At 45.7% G+C, this 17,500-nt stretch overlaps 3 protein-coding genes across 3 annotated transcripts in view; 1 reads left to right on the plus strand and 2 right to left on the minus strand.

The window, feature by feature from the left end:
• The window catches only part of nadkb (NAD kinase b), a gene marked incomplete at its 5' end in the record, with an annotated part of 9,765 nt that extends 7,430 nt beyond the window's left edge, over positions 1-2,335 (minus strand). The window contains 3 exons of the mRNA XM_080546986.1: positions 739-868; positions 1,835-1,918; positions 2,025-2,335. Coding sequence (XP_080403112.1) covers positions 739-868; positions 1,835-1,918; positions 2,025-2,335 — 525 coding nt within the window. The remainder of the gene's footprint in view (positions 1-738; positions 869-1,834; positions 1,919-2,024) is intronic.
• Positions 2,336-11,105: 8,770 nt separating this feature from the next.
• gpr160 (G protein-coupled receptor 160) lies at positions 11,106-12,017 on the plus strand (the record flags this gene model as incomplete). Its single annotated transcript, XM_080546987.1, has 1 exon — positions 11,106-12,017. The coding sequence occupies one exon, from the start codon at positions 11,106-11,108 to the stop codon at positions 12,015-12,017; it is 912 nt and encodes a 303-aa protein (XP_080403113.1).
• A 4,182-nt stretch (positions 12,018-16,199) lies between these two features.
• The window catches only part of skila (SKI-like proto-oncogene a), a 29,657-nt gene continuing 28,356 nt past the window's right edge, over positions 16,200-17,500 (minus strand). The window contains exon 8 of the mRNA XM_080546988.1: positions 16,200-17,082. Coding sequence (XP_080403114.1) covers positions 16,816-17,082 — 267 coding nt within the window. The 3' untranslated portion in view covers positions 16,200-16,815. The remainder of the gene's footprint in view (positions 17,083-17,500) is intronic.

The raw sequence follows: 17,500 nt of genomic DNA on the forward strand, positions 1-17,500 counted from the left end.
CACTCACACTCACACACTCACACTCACACTCACACACACTCTCACACACTCACTCACACACACTCACTCACACACACACACACACACACACACTCACACACACACTCACACACACACATACTCACACTCTCTCACACATACTCACACTCTCACACTCTCACACACACTCTCACACACACACTCTCACACACACACACACACTCACACACACACTCACACACACACACACACACACACTCACTCACTCACTCACTCACTCACACACTCACACTCACACACACACTCACACATACTCGCACTCTCACACTCTCACACACACTCACACATACTCGCACTCTCACACTCTCACACACACTCACACACTCACACACACTCTCTCACACACTCACACACACACTCACACATACTCGCACTCACACACACACTCACACACACACTCACACATACTCACACTCACACACACACTCACACACACACACACACACTCACACACACACTCACACACACACTCACACACTCACTCACACACTCACTCACACACTCACACACTCACACACTCACACACTCACACACTCACACACACTCACACACTCACACACACTCACACACTCACACACTCTCACTCACTCACTCACTCACTCACTCACTCACTCACACACACACACACTCACTCACTCACTCACACACACACACACACTCACACACTCACATACGTCAATAGCAGTATAATTACAGTACCTCAATTAGGAACCTGCAAAGTTGTTTGAAGGGCTCCACCAGGCTCTCGTCGCGGATCTTCCTGATGACCAGCACGTTGACCGGGGGCTTGTTCCAGGTGAGCCGCTGGCTGGACGGGTCCTGGATGTGCCTGGACACAACAGACACCTCATTACTCCCTAAGCTCACAACATCAGGCTCAGAACACAACAGATACAAAAACACTGGCTGAAAAGACTAGCTAATCAGGCGTGCTATAGAGCTGAATCTTCACACACAAAATAAATAAAGATATATTCCCATTCTTGTCTTCCTTGTCTTAAGAATTGCAGAAATTCCTTTTCACCATGTAAACAACGTCCGATGACTGCGCCGAAAATTATCCCTCATACTCTGTACTCGGTCTAGACAACTTAAACAGTCATTGATTAACATGAACGTTATAATACATGTTGTCAAAGTTTGCTTTGAACAAGGAAGGTCCAAATTCCAAATGTAGTCTGATCTGAGCACAGGTTGGTCCCTTTTACCGTTTGGCTCTCTCCTGCTTTAAGAGGTGGACGACGGGCATGGTGTTCACAGGGAGGATGTAGAACGTGTGTGTTCAGTCCCAGTCCAAGGCACCAACACTTTGAGACTTTCTTACATAATGACCAGACTTACATGACGTGACCTAGTCCGTAACGTAAGATGACTGACAATGATGACGACAATTATTGTACTGTATTGTTGTGTTTACACAGATAATCATATCTCAAATATGAAAATCTCTGAGTCTGACATGTTTTGTCCTGGGTACAAATGTTATGTCCTGTTGTATTTATTGCACTGTTTTTACATGTGGGGTGGCTATCCCAGTTTCTTCCTTGGGGGATGAGTAAAGTTCTAATTATCTCATCTCAAAGTACCGGCCCACAGAACCCTGATAGCCAATCACAGCATGTGCTTTCCCTGATCTTCTTATCTTATCTCTGGCCATTGAGCAACATAACGTTTCAGTGCAACTCAAATAACCAAACCGATTGTTCTGTTTTTCAACAAGTCCCTTTCAGTGCGTCCTGTACTAGAGTACACTGTTATGTTCAGTTAGTGCAATTCATTTCACACAGACGCTCACATGACTGAGGTCGGGTTAGGAAGAATACAGGCTTTGGGTCCGAAGTGAGTGGCTGGGCTTGGTCCATGGAGGAAGTGGGCCCTCCTGCAAAAAAAGGGGGGAAAAAATGGAATCAGACAAAGTTTCTTCCTCATACGTCCACGGCTCTGACCGCGCTGATGGCATTACCAGCTACCTGCATCTATCCAACCTCTTTGGAGAACTCTCCGCCGTCTCCGCCGTGGAGCCCGAGGGTGAGGGTGAGGGTGAGGGTTCCGAGTGCTCATGTTGGCCTGGCAACCTCCGTCTCTCCGTCTCACAGAGCAGCTGTTCATGGTCATCGGTCCGTCGCTGTGCCCTCCTTCCCTCCCGCCGTCGCCTAGGTGACTTCCCCGGGCGCTCCCTGCTGTGCTTGGAGGGCCTCGTTGACTCCAGCGCTTGGCCAGTGGGCTCAGAGGGGCTCGTGTTTCCCTCTGGCACGGCAGCGGGCCATGGCACCGGAGTCTCCTGTTTGCCATCCATCCTACACAGGAACACAACCAAACAGAAATTAATGTACCCCAGGTGCTGTAGTAGCATGCTGTTATACTTGCAATACAACAAACCATTTCAAGACAATTTGACATCAGGTCATTTAGCCATGTATTCCCTTGAAGTGATGTTTTTTCAGAACCACACCTACAACCTGTTGCCTACTTCTCAGTACTTCACAGTGGATGTGTCAACAATATGTAAACAAACCCAGTTTAGACATTGGTTAATTTTCAGATAAGAAGATGGTTATTTCGTAATTGGTGAACAACATTGGTACCTAACTATTAGATTTCCTTGCTAGCATCATGACCAGGTCAACTGACTCAACAACATTGACTGGATGGATATCCCATCCAGGCCTCCATCCACCACCACCTCCCCTCTCTAAACACAGTTACCACCAGCTCCCTGTGACCTTGGCACACAGTTACATAATGATGCTAGCTTGGGCATACAGGCAAAGGAAGCAAACCTACATGAGATTGAGCGACTTTGTTGTTTTAGTGAAACGTCAAGCAGGGTAGAAGACTAGACACATGTAGTTAGCCAGGTAGCTAATCAGGCTAAAGCTAGTTAGCAGACATGGTAATAGATGATCTGATGGCAGCCTTCCTTCCTTCCTTCCTTCTTAGATCAGCAGCTCTCTGTGGCGTTTAGATCATCTGGGTTGGGTTGGGTTCGACTCAACTAAAAGGACAGAAGTTATTATGAGTAACTGTTTGTTTGTAGAAGCTTGTAGAAGCTTAGCCAGTGAAAGCCAGTGAAAGAATGCATTGATTCTCAGCTGACAGAAAGACAACATTGCCTGCGCAGCGGAAGGGAACTGACCAATCGTAAATGAGTGTTTCCGATGGGCTGTTCAAGGGCGTCAGTTATGCCACGGCGCTACGCACAATTCCAGTCCATAGTTTAATCATAATCATATTAGACTAAAATGCTTTTTAAATTGAGATTCGTTATTGAACACGTTTTTAGTCCAGGGCTAGGTTTAAAGGGATGGTCCACTTCTTTAAAAAAAAAAAAAAAAAAAAAAAAAAAAAAAATCCGGGTTTGGACCTGACCTTGATTATCCCAGAAGGTGTTTAGTTACATTGTATCAATGAGAAGTCGTATCGTGGCGGGACCCATACATTCAGAAAATGTGTAAAAAAACAAACACATTATGCGTTATTTTGTTAATAAGTCATTTTGTTTGTTCTCATTCAACAGAGCAACGCATCCGGGTATTTTCCCCTCCGCCCCCGTCCCTTTTGGGGGAAAACAGTCCCTTTAGTTTGACTTAAATTCAAATTCGAGGTCTTTGCCTATTAATAGCATAAAATAAGTAAAGAGTATTGCTTTTTAGCTATTAGGAGCCCAAATCCGATGACCAGTCAGGCAAACAATTATGAAATGTCGTTGCATAACAAGTATAATTACAATCCACACATGCTACCAGATGCAATAATAATAATAATAATAATAATAATAATAATAATAATAAATTCACTTATGTTGTAGGCTCATAGACTGTTACACCTTACACAACAGTCAAATATTGCTGATCATTGCAGAGCAGTACATATGAGACGCACATAGGCTTGGTAACCATGGCATAAAGTGAAAGGGTACACTTGAATGTGAACCTGAACCTGATCAGAGAAAAGATTATTATGACAGACACAATTAACCACTGATGTAGTAGGCATACCCCACAGCAAATTACACTGAATGAGCAATGAACAATGATAATGCCCAATTCTTCAAATGTTTAAAGTGTTGAGTGTGGTGGGCCCCATTTTCTTGAACATTGTTTTAACCATGCACCAAAAGCTGTTCACTGTTTGTTGGAAATATATCAATATAAAATGTAACTAAGATACAAAGGTACCAGATCCAAACACACTGAAGACTCAGGGACTCCCTGTGACCTCACCTGGTCTACGGGTCACCACCAATACTTTATTTACCAAACAAATCAGAGGACAGGCTCATTGTAACGCGTGGGATGGAATCAGGAACGGCATTACAACTCTTACCTCCACCAGCCTCCACTGCAACAGCTCCTCCAACTCCGCCCTGGCCTCTTTAAATAGTTGAAGGAAACAGCCTCACCTGACACACAGTCACAGGAGCCTACAGCTTCAGATAGCTGCGGTCATTTGCTTCAGAAGAAGGTAATATTGCTTAGTTCAAATGCATGTTCACATTGCGTGTGTATCCTTGTCAATTCTGTATTTGTGGCAAATATGTTGTGAGAGTGTGTGTGGTACACCATATGGTTGGCAATTTGAATGTATTTGAATAGAGACTGTTATCATCATACCCACTGATGTGCTATGCACCCTGACAAAATGTTTACTTCTGAATATCAACTGCGACAGAGGAAAATGGTTTTCAACTTATGTTATTCTGACACACTGGCACATTGAGAATTATTTGGTGGAGTAAGCTACAGTAAAGTTATATAGCTTTGTAATGTCAGATTTCTCTATAGTCGACCACTCTTGCAAGGGCGTTGTAAACTGAAGTGAGTGTTAAATAAATATTGGATTTAAAGGTGCTAGGTTTCAGGTAGCTCGACTTCTTTAGCTCGTCGGGTACATTCAAGTATTCAACACATTTAATTTAATTTAATTTATTTTAATTTAATTCACATCACATATTCCCATTTCAGCTGTTCATGTGAAATTTAGACCAGACGTTAGTATTAACTCAATGAAACTACACAGCTAAAGAAATTGTAACACTCCAATCCATAAAAATGTGTTTCCAATGACAGCTTCAAGACGCTTCCTGTATGAAAAAGACAAATCTCTCACAGTGATCAGGTGGGATTTTGGCCCATTTTAACAGTCATTGAATCTTCAACACAGACTGTCTTTAAATCTTGAAGATTCCGGGGGGCCTGCTGGTGAATCTTGATCTTCAGTTCTTCCAACAAATTGTCTATTGGATTTAAGTCTGGTGATTGACTAGGCCAGTCCAACACTTTTATTTTCTTCTCCTCTGAACCAATTGAGAGTTTCCTTTGCATCCACCCATGTCTCAGCTTCATTATCCTGGTGGATGGCAATAGATTATTTTCAAGAATGTCCTGGTACATGGCCCCATTCACCTTCCCTTCGATAATTTGGATTCCACCAGCACCATGTGAAGAGAAACAAGTTTCAACATGACTTTTCTTCAGTAATGGAGTCTTCCGGGGTGATCGTGAATGGAGACCGTGGCAGAGTACATTGCCTATTGTTTTTTTGTGACAACTGTACCCACTGCTTTCAGGTCTTTATGGAGCTCTGCTGTGTTCCTTGGCTTTTGGGGTACTCTACTAACTTTCTGACTGTGGTACAATGGTCTCTCATTCACCCATTCACACACCAATGGCGGCAAGCTACCATGCAAGGCTCATTGGGAGCAATTTGGGGTTTAGTGTCTTGCCCAAGGACACCTTGACACAAGGCCAGCCGGGGTTCAAACCGCCGATCTGCCGACCTTGCGATCGTTAGACGCTGGCTGTACCTCCTGCACCACAGCTGCCCTCATTCCACTTTATTGCACGTAGCTTTTTTGGGATTGGAATGTTAGTTTCTTTAACTGTGTAGTTTTATTTGTGTTTTTATTGCGTACACCAAAGAGAATAACTTCTCTGACACAGTGGAGGACAATGACTGGGTGGAGGTCTAGCCCCTGTGAATGGTTGATGGTTGATTGAAGGAAATGTTAACACACCTTTTGTACTCAACACTTGCACAAAAGGAACTACCTGACACAATCAGTCAGTCTAGCTCCAGATAGCTGCAGTAATTAGTTGACTTAAGCAAGTCCCCATTCATACACAGAAATATACAAGATTCATATCTGCTAACTCTAACCCTGTTTGCAATGACTCCTTCACATTCCTCTCTTTGTTTTTACATTTAGCATTTATCCAAAGCGACTTACAACAAGTACATTTGTGGATATGAATCATCTACTGTATGATTATGTATGGCGACAGTTCATTTATTGGGAGCAATTTAGATTATATTAGATTCAACTTTATTGTCATCTCAGAGTAGAAGTACTATACAATGAATTCAGATTCAGATTCAGATTCAGATAACGTTTATTGCCACTATGCATTACACATATAGGAATTTGCTTCGTCACCACAGCAAGTGCGTTTATACTTTTTTCACGTGTGAAAAAACAGGACAACACAACAACAACAACAACACAGGACAGACAACAGTGCATTGGATAGTGCGGTATAAAGTGCAGTGCAGAGTTTTTACAGAAGTCCAGTGCATATTCAGTCCTGGGCAGACTTGGGGGCGGGGGGGAGGGGGAAGCCAGAGTCATTTATCAGCCTGGCGGCTGAGGGGTAGAAACTGAGCCTGTGGCGGGCCTTCAGTGCCTTAGGCAGCCGCAACCTTCTTCCAGAGGGAAGCAGGGTGAGGAGGCCGTGGCCGGGGTGGAAGGGGTCTGCCATGATCTTCCTTGCCCTCCTCAGAGCCCTGGTGTCATGCAGGGAGTTGAGGGAGGGCAAGGGACAGCCGATCACCCTCTCTGCTGAACGTAGCACCCGCTGCAACTTGGCCTTGTCCTTGGTCGTTGCAGCAGGGAACCAGGTGATGATGGAGTGGGTGAGGATGGACTCTATGATGGCCGTGTAAAACTGGACCATCATGGACCTCGGCAGCCTGAGTTTCCTCAGCTGCCGGAGGAAGAACATCCTCTTCTGGGCCTTCTTCGTGAGGGCCTCGGTGTTCTGCTCCCACTTTAGGTCCCGGGAGATGGTCATGCCTAGAAAGCGGCATGACTCCACGGAGGCCACCGGGGTACCTCCCAGCGTGATGGGAGGGGGCAGGGCTGCTTTCCTTCGGAAGTCCACCACCATCTCCACTGTTTTCAGAGCATTTAGCTCCAGATTGTTTAAACTGCACCAGCTCTGCAGCCCCTCGATCTCACCCCTGTAGGCAGATTCGTCCCCCCCGGAGATGAGGCCCACCAGGGTGGTGTCGTCTGCAAACTTCAGGAGCTTGACCGAGGGGTGGCGGGAGACACAGCTGTTGGTGTAAAGGGAGAATAGTGCTGGAGACAGGACGCAGCCCTGCGGGGAGCCCGTGCTGGTGGACCTGGAGCTGGAAATGCTCTTCCCCAGCTTCACCCGCTGAGACCTGTCAGTCAGGAAGTCCGTGATCCACCTGCAGGTGGAGACCGGCACCTGCAGCAGGGATAGCTGGTGCTCCAGGATGTGTGGGAGGATCGTGTTGAAGGCCGAGCTGAAGTCCACGAACAGGATCCTGGCGTAGTTGCCTGCAGTGTCTAGGTGTTCTAGTACGTAGTGCAGAGCCATGTTCACGGCGTCCTCCGTGGATCTATTGGCTCTGTACGCGAACTGCAGGGGGTCCAGCACAGGATCCGTGATGAGCTTCAGGTAGGCCAGGACAAGGCGCTCCAGGACCTTCATGACGACAGAGGTCAGAGCGACGGGTCTGTAGTCGTTGAGGCCTGTGACCTTGGCCTTCTTGGGGACGGGGATGATGGTTGATGCCTTGAAGCACGCTGGGACGTGACACAGCTCCAGCGAGGCGTTGAAGATGTGGGTAAACACCGGGGCCAGCTGGTCGGCGCAGTGCTTCAGGACAGAGGGAGAGACGGAATCCGGACCAGCTGCCTTCCGGGGATTCTGCCTCTTAAACAGAATGCGACTAAGGAAACACGTTTGTCTCGCTATATTAGCCCCAGAGCTTTAAGTGATCTATGTCTGAGATTGCCTGATACTGTAAACCAGGTTTTTAGCCAGACCTGTTCAGTTGACAACCTTACTGATAACTTTAATGGCGCTCTCCAGGGCCTGCTCGATTTAGTGGCACCAGCAAAGATCCGTAAAGCTTCTCAAAAGAGCTATAGACCCTGGCTAAATGATGAGTTATTAATTCTCAAAAAGAGCTGCGGAAAAGTTGAGCGCCAGTGGGGTGGCTCTAGGCTGGAGGTGCATTATCAACTGTGGCACGAAAATCTGATCACCTATCAGTCTGGGATGGATGGCAGCCTACTATTCTAATCTGATAGCTACGAATAAGCACAATCCCAGACTTATTTTTGACACTGTTGCTCGGTTGACACAAGGCCATCAGAAAAAGAGCTGTACTGAAGTGTCAGCATATGATTTTTCTGACTTTTTTGATGACAGAGTAGAGGCTATTAGAGCCAGGATACCACAGCCATCCATGGGGGGATTAGTTTTTAGTGCCATTTTGCCCCCTTATTCAGGTTTTCTCTGAGTTTGAGTCCATCTCATTAGATGATTTGACTAAGGTGGTGTAAGGTGGTCAACTTCTCCAGAATTGAGTTAATTGAGTCTTCACTTACCAGCGAGTTCGTTTAATCTCAACGAGACGTCATTGATATAACTTCTAAGATAAAATGATTAAATCAAATATTAGGCACCACTACTGAACTGTTCTTTAAGAGAATATTTATTCGAGCACATCAGCAAGCAATAATAGTTCATTTCCATGGAAAAGGAGGTTTCTCTAGTTTCCCCTCTGCAGGCCAGCGTCAGCTAATCATCAGCCAGTTAGCTGCAAAAGTTTCACCAGAAAAGCCCCCTGTTTCATCTTGGTACATAATCTTTATACATTTAGTAGGGTCCAAAACCAAAATTCCGTGACCACTCTCTGGCTAACATGTTTTGATGATTTATTTGACTTCTAGGGACCTTTTATGAAAAAATGTGCCTCCAGGTCCCTCCCAAAAATCCCGTTTTTTTTTTGCCAGAGGGCCAAATCCAAAATACCTGTAACCTTTAAGGCAGGTGAATAGGGTAAAAAAAAAATAACTAATAGCTATCACTATGAAACTTCCCCAGTTAATCACTTACATTAAGACACTTTTTTTTTTATTACAACTTTTCTGAAATTGTATGTTTAAATATGCAAATGCGGTGCTACCTAATTAAATATGCGGTAATTTACATAACATTCAAGAACTTAAATCTGAACATTGGATAAAGCCAGGTTAACAATTATTGTTTCATCTTGTTGACATATTAGTTAGCTACTTTGCCAGCCAGTTAACGTGAGCTAATATGGCGGCAATGTGGCGTGTTCTGAATGTTTTGTTTTGCTGACATGCAGGGGTGAGAGCTTTTTGTGCTGGAGCCTACCATCAATAATAACCATCATTTTGTTTACACATTCAGGTATGTTATAAATAAAACAGCTTGAAAGTGAACCTGTGTGCCTGCCTGGTCTGTCCGGATTGTGAGGGGTTACATCCAGGGGCGGCGCTAGGGGGTGGCTACTGGGGCTCAAGCCCCGGATGTTTTCTGAAAAGCCCCGAATGTTTTACTTCAGAGAGGCAGCAGCTGCGCGACATTAGCCTGCATACTGCGTAGCCTACCCTGCCCTGAAGAAGAAGTGATCTCAATCAGTGCCTGACTTGCAAAATTGTAAGGATGGATATCCGAAAGTTGTTTTCAACAAAACAAGCGCCAAGAACTGTTGCAGCAGCCGTATCAGCAGCTGACAACAATTACATCACCAGCAGTGATGACATAGATGATGTTTCAGGTTTGTGAATTTTATTAGAAAGGTGACTGACTCACTGACACTACTTTTCCAGTTTGCTAATGCTAGCTGGCTATCATAACATAACGTTATGTTATAATGAAAATGAAACATAGCAAGGTACTGTTACGGTACATGGTAAGAAATCAAACAAAGGATAATACTTATACAAATAAAGTGAATAACAGGCTGATAGTCTTTGATATCTGCACTCTGGTTGACTGAGTAACAAGTGAAAAAGAATGATGTAACGTTAATGTTACAGCTAGTAAACATGGAGTAACCACATTAAGTATGCCCTTATGGTAGTATGTATGTATACAGAACATGACTCAAATCTATCCTAAGATGTAACGCTAACTAGCTAAGTTTGTTTAATGTCCCAGGGGGGATTTGATTTCACAGTACTATACACAGGCCAACAATACATGTAATATATCGTCATATAACACAGGACAAGACTCTAAATACAATATAAGTGGTGAGCACAGAGTCTGCCCTGATATACATACTGTAACATAACTAGCCTCAGCCCATCAATTATGTAATTCTATACAAATATAAATGATGGTGACTGACAGGGGGAGCTACGTGTGCTGACCTCCCTCTGTGCCCAGAACCACCACAATTAGTTTGCTTCATTAAAGGGTGTGAATGTATATGTGTTCTCCAGTGCCTTTTGTCCGCTTTAAGGTGGTGGTAAGTTGAAGGTTGAAGGCAAAATTTTCCGACGCGCTCCGCGCGCACATTATATTCTCCCTCTGGGCTAAGCCCCGGATCTCCTACGATCCTAAATCCGCCCCTGGTTACATCGGCAACCAATCAAAATGTTCAGACTTTTATTTTGAAACATGGAAATACATTTCAACTTGTTGAAAATCACAACACAAACTCGCTAGTCAAGCCAAAATACTGCAATGCAATGGATTCGGTGAGAAATCCCCACAGCTACCTAGTTAACTAACACTACTTTACAGTCTTAGCAGGCTCACAAAACAAGCTGTGTGACCAACGAGTTGACTAGCGAGTGTGTCATTAATTTTCAACAACGCTGAAATGTATTTACATTTTTCGAAAGAAAAGCCTGAACATCAAATCGGATGGCGACTTGCGGACCAATTGACCAGATGTCACATATCTTTCCCAACATGTGTGACCTCTCCATCTCCTGCAGGCCACTGGAGCAGCAACACAGTGGGAAAGCTATTCAGAGGCCCCTCATCATGGAGGTCCAGATCCCCTCTATCCTGCTGGGCCTGGCGGTGAAGTGTCTGCTCAACTGGGCCCTGGTGCTGATCCAGAGGAACCACACCAGCCGACGCAGCTTCCTGGGCCTCTTCTGCATATCCCTGGCCTCGGTGGACACACTGCTGACCCTCTCCCTGTCCGCCCTCCACCTCCAGGGGGATGTCGCCCTCCTGGGCCGACGCTTCACCAGGCATCACGTCTGCTTGCTGGTACAAATTGCCTGTCATACCTACAGTGTTCTACACTGGCCTGTCTTGGTAGTGACCGGGCTGGACCACTACATGACCCTGTCTCCCAGTTCTACGTCAGTGAACTGGGCCCAGAAGCTCCCTTACACAGTGGCTGTCAGTCTCCTGTGGGTGCTGGCCCTGCTGGGTGTGTTCCTGGCGCCAGGGTTCCACCCTGTGGTGGGGGACGAGCCTCACCACCTGCTGCGGACATGCTGGGTGTTCAGCAGTAGCGCTCAGATCTCTCAAGTTGCCATGGTGCTGTTCCTGACTGTGGGTTGCGCAATGCTGTGGGTGCACACAGGGTTTGCTGCGCCAAGCTCCAGGGGCACAACACCGCTTTCCTGTACGTGTGTACATATGAGCCAGACTGATAATGAGTCCAGAAAGGATATTGTTCGCCAGGCGTTATGGATATTCCTCAACACATGGAAGCTCTTCCTGGTCTTTCTGGCCTTCATCTTTGTGCTACCAGTTGGAATACCTGCCTATCTCGGGTTGAATGTTGCCTGGCTTGGTTTCCTCAACAGTTTCCTTACTGGTGTTGTGTTGTGTATTAGATGTCCAGCTTCACAGCTTCAAAAGCTGGGCCCAGCTACAACAGACATCTTTTGTGACTGGAGCTTTAGCATAGCAACTAAAGACACACTGGATACATGATCCTGTTGTAACACCGTGGGACGGTTGGATGGAATGCGGTTAGTTGTAAAATAAAACGAATCGGATTGATACACCCCCCCCCCCAACTATCAAGTTCACATGGGACAGAAATGAGACACTGTCATTCAGAAGAAAGGAAACTGACACCACTCGTTTGACACTACAGAACTTTACTTGAATTTGATCCAAGTTCATTGTCTATACAGGGTATATTTACAAGATCTGAAATCAGGGAGAAAAAAAACACTAGATAAAACTGAGGTATTAGCTAAAAGCATGTACAGGTATGTCATTTACTAGTAAATATCAATTATGATAAACGGTTAGAGATGCAGTGTCGTCTGCTTTAAAAAACATTTTTTTATCACAACATGAGGTAGGAGAAGTGTCTCGAGTCATGCAAGAACAAACGTCTCATCACACTGTAGTATTGGCAACATAGTATGCAATGGTCATACACAGACACTGCGTTTCAGGTTTCAGAATAGCATTGGAGAAAATAAAAAGGTTTTAATTGTTTAACAAAGCCATAAATATTTGTTTTTTTTAAATCTTCTTTATACTATGATGTGTAAGGTGTACTAATATAAATTGAAAACATGGCGTGCCCATTCCAAGTAACCAGTCATTCGTAAATCAGGTGAGAAATCATAAGGTGTAGCCTAGCATAATGGTTCACTGGCAAATGATAATGCTGCTGGCATGTACACACCCAACTACAAAGCATAAAATAAAAAGATATAAGATCGATGAACAGATCAAAAATCCAGCTTGTTATTGTCACCTTTACAATAAGACTACTTTCTTCACAAGTCTGGTGAACAAACCATGGGTATGCAAATGATGTATGCAAATGCTAGGTAAAGCTGTGCTCCTCGAGGTCGACAAGGACAAAAGCCAATTTTTCGAGTGAGTTTGGGCAAAGTTGCACACCTATACAAAATCTGTACAAAGCATATCTGTCTACGTTGTCATAGCACTGCAAATGCAAGAGGGCCCAGCACGCGATGTTCTAGATATTTTTCTTGTATTTTTAGTCCATTGTATCACATCATTATGGCTAAGTAGATATAGAGCGCCCTCCTGTGTATAAAATGCAATTTACACAGAAAATGAAAAAATACAGAAATACATTTTTAGAAACTCCCAAAACTATTGTTAAAAACAAAACTTTTGTTGACTGCTTGAGAGGTAACCATGGTAATAATAAACCTAATACTGATTATCATGTGATGTAAACACATCCAAAACAAAACATTCCATTACAAGGATCTTCCCCAAAAGTAGAGGTCTCAAATATGAAGAACAGAAGGACTAGAACACAACCACAGAGCTACATGAGAACACGTCTTTCCCTTTGTATAGCTACTGTGCTTCAGTTACTGGCAAGTAGATGGCAAACACTCAAACACAAACACACACACACACACACACCTACACTCTTCTCTCATCTTTGCCAAATCAAACGAGGCTACATTTGTGTGGTATGGTTAGGTAGTTTGACTTTTTTGTTACGTCTAGCCAGCTCATTGACCCAGAAGGATATTTCAATAACAAACTTGCTCAGATTTCCCTCTGCGTGTATCATGCTAGTCATCTCAACAGCTTGTGCGTTGGGTGGGAGAAACACACTCTTTTACCATAAACATATCAATTGAAAATTGAATGGCCCAGTGACAAGTAAGAAATCATTCAAGAAACATAAACCATATGGTTAACGAATGATACATGCAGATTTTTTTCTTTTCTTTTGAATTGTGGTCAGGGTTTTTTTTATAAGAAATGTTCGGTGCATTTTTCAATTGCTTGGGAGTCTGCATCATTAACAAATAAAGGGTGAGAGCTTATACATTTTCACGCACATCAACAGTCTATGGAAATCCACAAAAAAAACAAATGAAGCAGTCAGTTAATTTTGGGGAAGTACTGTAACGACGCAATTTCATTCTTTCCTATTCTGTGTTTGTTCCGGGTCAGGTCTATAACACCATGCATTTAATCTCCCAACATCAATTTTAACCCCTCGACAGGGTCAACAAACAACGACACAAGTCAATTCTGAATTCTTCAAAGATTACTCTCTCAACGAAAACATGTAGGCCGCCTTTTTCGGAGCCTCTGATCTGTTCTGGTCCAATTCATAATATAACCTTTTGAAGATTATTCGTAAGAACATAGTTAATATATTAATGACTACTGTATATACAAAGTGAATATAAATCTTTAGTTAATACATTAAATATCTTTTTTTTTTTTTTGAATTTCAAGAAAAGTTTTTTTTTGATGGAACAACAGTAGAGCAAACATTTGCAGTATGGATTGGGGGGGGGGGGGGGGGGTTCTGCGTGTGAAATTCACACAGACATGGTGGTATTCTTTTTTCTTCCTCTTCACGAACATAACTGCATTGTAGCATTTGAGACTGATAATAACAAATAAGAAGTGTACTAGTCTGTACGGCCCGGGCGTCGTGGTCTGTTTATTGTAAAGGGAGCTCCTTAGAAATCTGCATTGAAAGGTTGAGCACAGTGGAATGTCTATCAATTTGCATTTATAGCAGATGCATAAAAAGCTTCGGAGTTAAGCCACGGCCAATCCCCTCTTTTTAAACAATTATTTACACGCTCTCAGGGAACTGCGCTCAGTGGCTATACGAGACTTCTGCTTGGCAACTACACAAAAACCCTCTCTATCTACCTCTGGCTGTCGTTCTGCTCCCTCTCCTGGGCACCTACATAACAGGACACAGCCCCCAGCTGATCTGGCAGTGGAGATGTGTTTGTGTGTGTGTGTGTGTGTGTGGGGGGGGGTATTGGAAGAGACAGGGGTTGGTGGCGGTTGTATGAGTAGGAGGGGGCGCAGGGGTAGAGGGGGAGATCACCCTGGGGCAAGAGAGGCCCCAGACAACAGCAGCTGCCCCCATTCTACCGGGACAAAAGGGGCTCCCCTGTACCCCAGCGTCCGGGCCACCCAGCCAGAGAGAGGGCGTCAGCCCCCCGTGTTCTCCATCCATCCATCCCTCCCTCCCTCTCTCTCTCTCTCCCTCTCTCTCTCCCTCTCCCTCTCCCCGCCTGGTACTGTTTGTTAAGCAGAGCGGAATAGCTCAGAGCAGGGGCCTGGTTCCAAGGCCCAAACCGCCTGGACTAATTCCTTTCACCTGTGACCCACATTTTCATAACAAGATGACGCGTTCACAAAGAGAAACCAACCGCTAACAATGACGTAGGACAGAACCAAGCCAAGAGGACGACAGACTGGAGGCTTTGATCATCAACTGGGAAATCTGGTGCATTGTTCTGTCTGATTATTTGACCTGGACCCTGTGTGTGTGTGTGTGTGTGTGTGTGTGTGTGTGTGTGTGTGAGAGTGTGTGCATAAGCATGTTCCTCATACGTAGCATGGGGCAGCAACACTACTACTGCCCAGAGAGATTTTTATGGCTTCAAAATGGACGTCAACTCAACTTTAACTCCAAGAAGCTTCCAACTCTTTTCCCCTCGCGAAGGCAGCGTGTTCAACAACCGCCGCATGCCAATCAGAGAGGGGGGCGGGACTAACACTTCTCGTCGCTAAAACGATGAGAGTCTACAAGTCTACAAGTGAACACAGTACTGTGTCTAGGCCAATGTGATCTCTACCTAACCACAGTGTGAATTAGTTAGCTCTGTTATTCCCAGTAGAGGGCATTGGTGTGAGCCTCTAGCTGTATAAGGTGAGAGGGGGGGAGGGAGGTCCTTGGGGGGAAACAAGGTGGAGGGTGAGTGTAATCAACACCAGGCTGTTTGGGCTACGGCAGGGGGGACTCCAGGTGCTGCAGCAGAGAGTGTGTGTGTGTGGGGGGGGTCTACCATTAACCAAACCAGGGCCACTGAGATCCTTCCTTATGTTCATTATCATCTTCACGAGATTACCTACAATGAGTGCAAATGCTCTGTACAATAATGTTTTCATATACCTTTATGTTTTTACTTTACACATTTAGAGCTTTTTTAAACTTTTCTCTTTGCATTTAAGGTAAGAAAAAAAACAAACGTGAAATGAAAAATGTCCATGCAGTTTCCTGCTGTTCGCTGGTACTGAGCGCTGGCTGTATGCTATGTACAGAGATAGCACGCGGGCGGACGCCATTTTGTGTCCTTGGGGGGGGGGGGGGGGGGGGGGGGGGCTTCAGTTGGCGGGCCAGGTAGTAGTATAAAGTGAGCGCTAGCGTCAACCGCAGCTCCACTCACACACAGTAAGGGGCAGTTCCACTCACACACAGTACGGGGCAGGGACAGAGTTTGGTTGTGTGTCTGAGCTGAATTCCCAGTCTCTGTAGGTCACAACTGTACAACACGTCACATCCAGGATCCACAGAGGAAGAAGCGTTGTGGACCAGAGGGGCGGGGGGGAGTCGGGGGGCAGCAAGGGTCCTCAAAAAGACCAAACTCTTGTCTGTGAAGCAGCCGGGTTTTTTTTCTTTCAGTAAAACTATAAATTAAAACAAACATATACATCCCCAAAGAAAGTTTAAATACTGTTTAAGGATAGGGGGGGAAAAAAACAAAAAACAACAACATAAAACGTATTTTTCTTAAGTCAGAAATAGTCCTTTTACATTGCAAACAAATGAAATAATGAGAAAAGGGGGTATAAGTGAGAGAGACACAATGAAAAACAGCCTTGGATGAGAAGTAAGTCCCTCTCTCTCTGGTTTAGGCTGGTGTGTTTGCATCTGCAGTCTGTAGTCTGAGGGAGGGTGGGAGGGAGGGAGGGGATGGCGGGGGAAGGGAAGGTGGGTGTGGGTGAGCGGTGCCGGCTACTTCTGGCCGGAGGTTGCCTCTGGGGCCTCCGAGGAGGAGGAGAAGGAGGAGGAGGAGGAGGGTGGAGACTGGGTGTGGGGGCCAGTGGAGGGGGTGGGAGGGGGAGAGGGGCTCCCCGTGGTGCCAGACTGGACCATCTGCTGCTTGAGATGGGAGATCATGTGCTCCAGCTTCTCCCGCGCCTCCCGCTCCCTCCTCAGCTCCTCCTGCAGCTCCTGCCTGTCTGCCTCGGCCCGGTCCAGCCTCTGACGCAGCTCCGCCAGCTACAGAGGGAGGGAGGAGGGGGAGGGAGGGAGGGAGGAGGGGGGGAGGGAGAGAGGGAGGGAGGGGGGAGGGGGAGGGAGGGAGGGGGGAGGGAGGGAGGGGGGAGGGAGAGAGGGAGGGAGGGAGGGGGGAGGGGGAGGGAGAGAGGAGAGAGAGAGATGAGGTCAGGTTAGTCTGAACAGCACACAGACACTCACGCAGTTGGACACACACACACACACACACTCACACATACACACACACACACACACACACACACACACACACACACACACAGCCAGACAGTCTGAGCTAGACGCCAAAAAAGAGCCCAGGGAGCCAGGCGGGAGGAGCCAGGGCTTTTGTAAGGGAGATGGGGAGGGTGGGGAGGGGGGGGGGTGGGGAGGGTGAATTCCAGGCCTCAGTTGAGCCCAGCAC

Source organism: Nansenia antarctica (genome assembly GCF_963989245.1).
Source record: "Nansenia antarctica genome assembly, chromosome: 16".
NCBI classification, from domain to species: Eukaryota; Metazoa; Chordata; class Actinopteri; order Argentiniformes; family Microstomatidae; genus Nansenia; species Nansenia antarctica.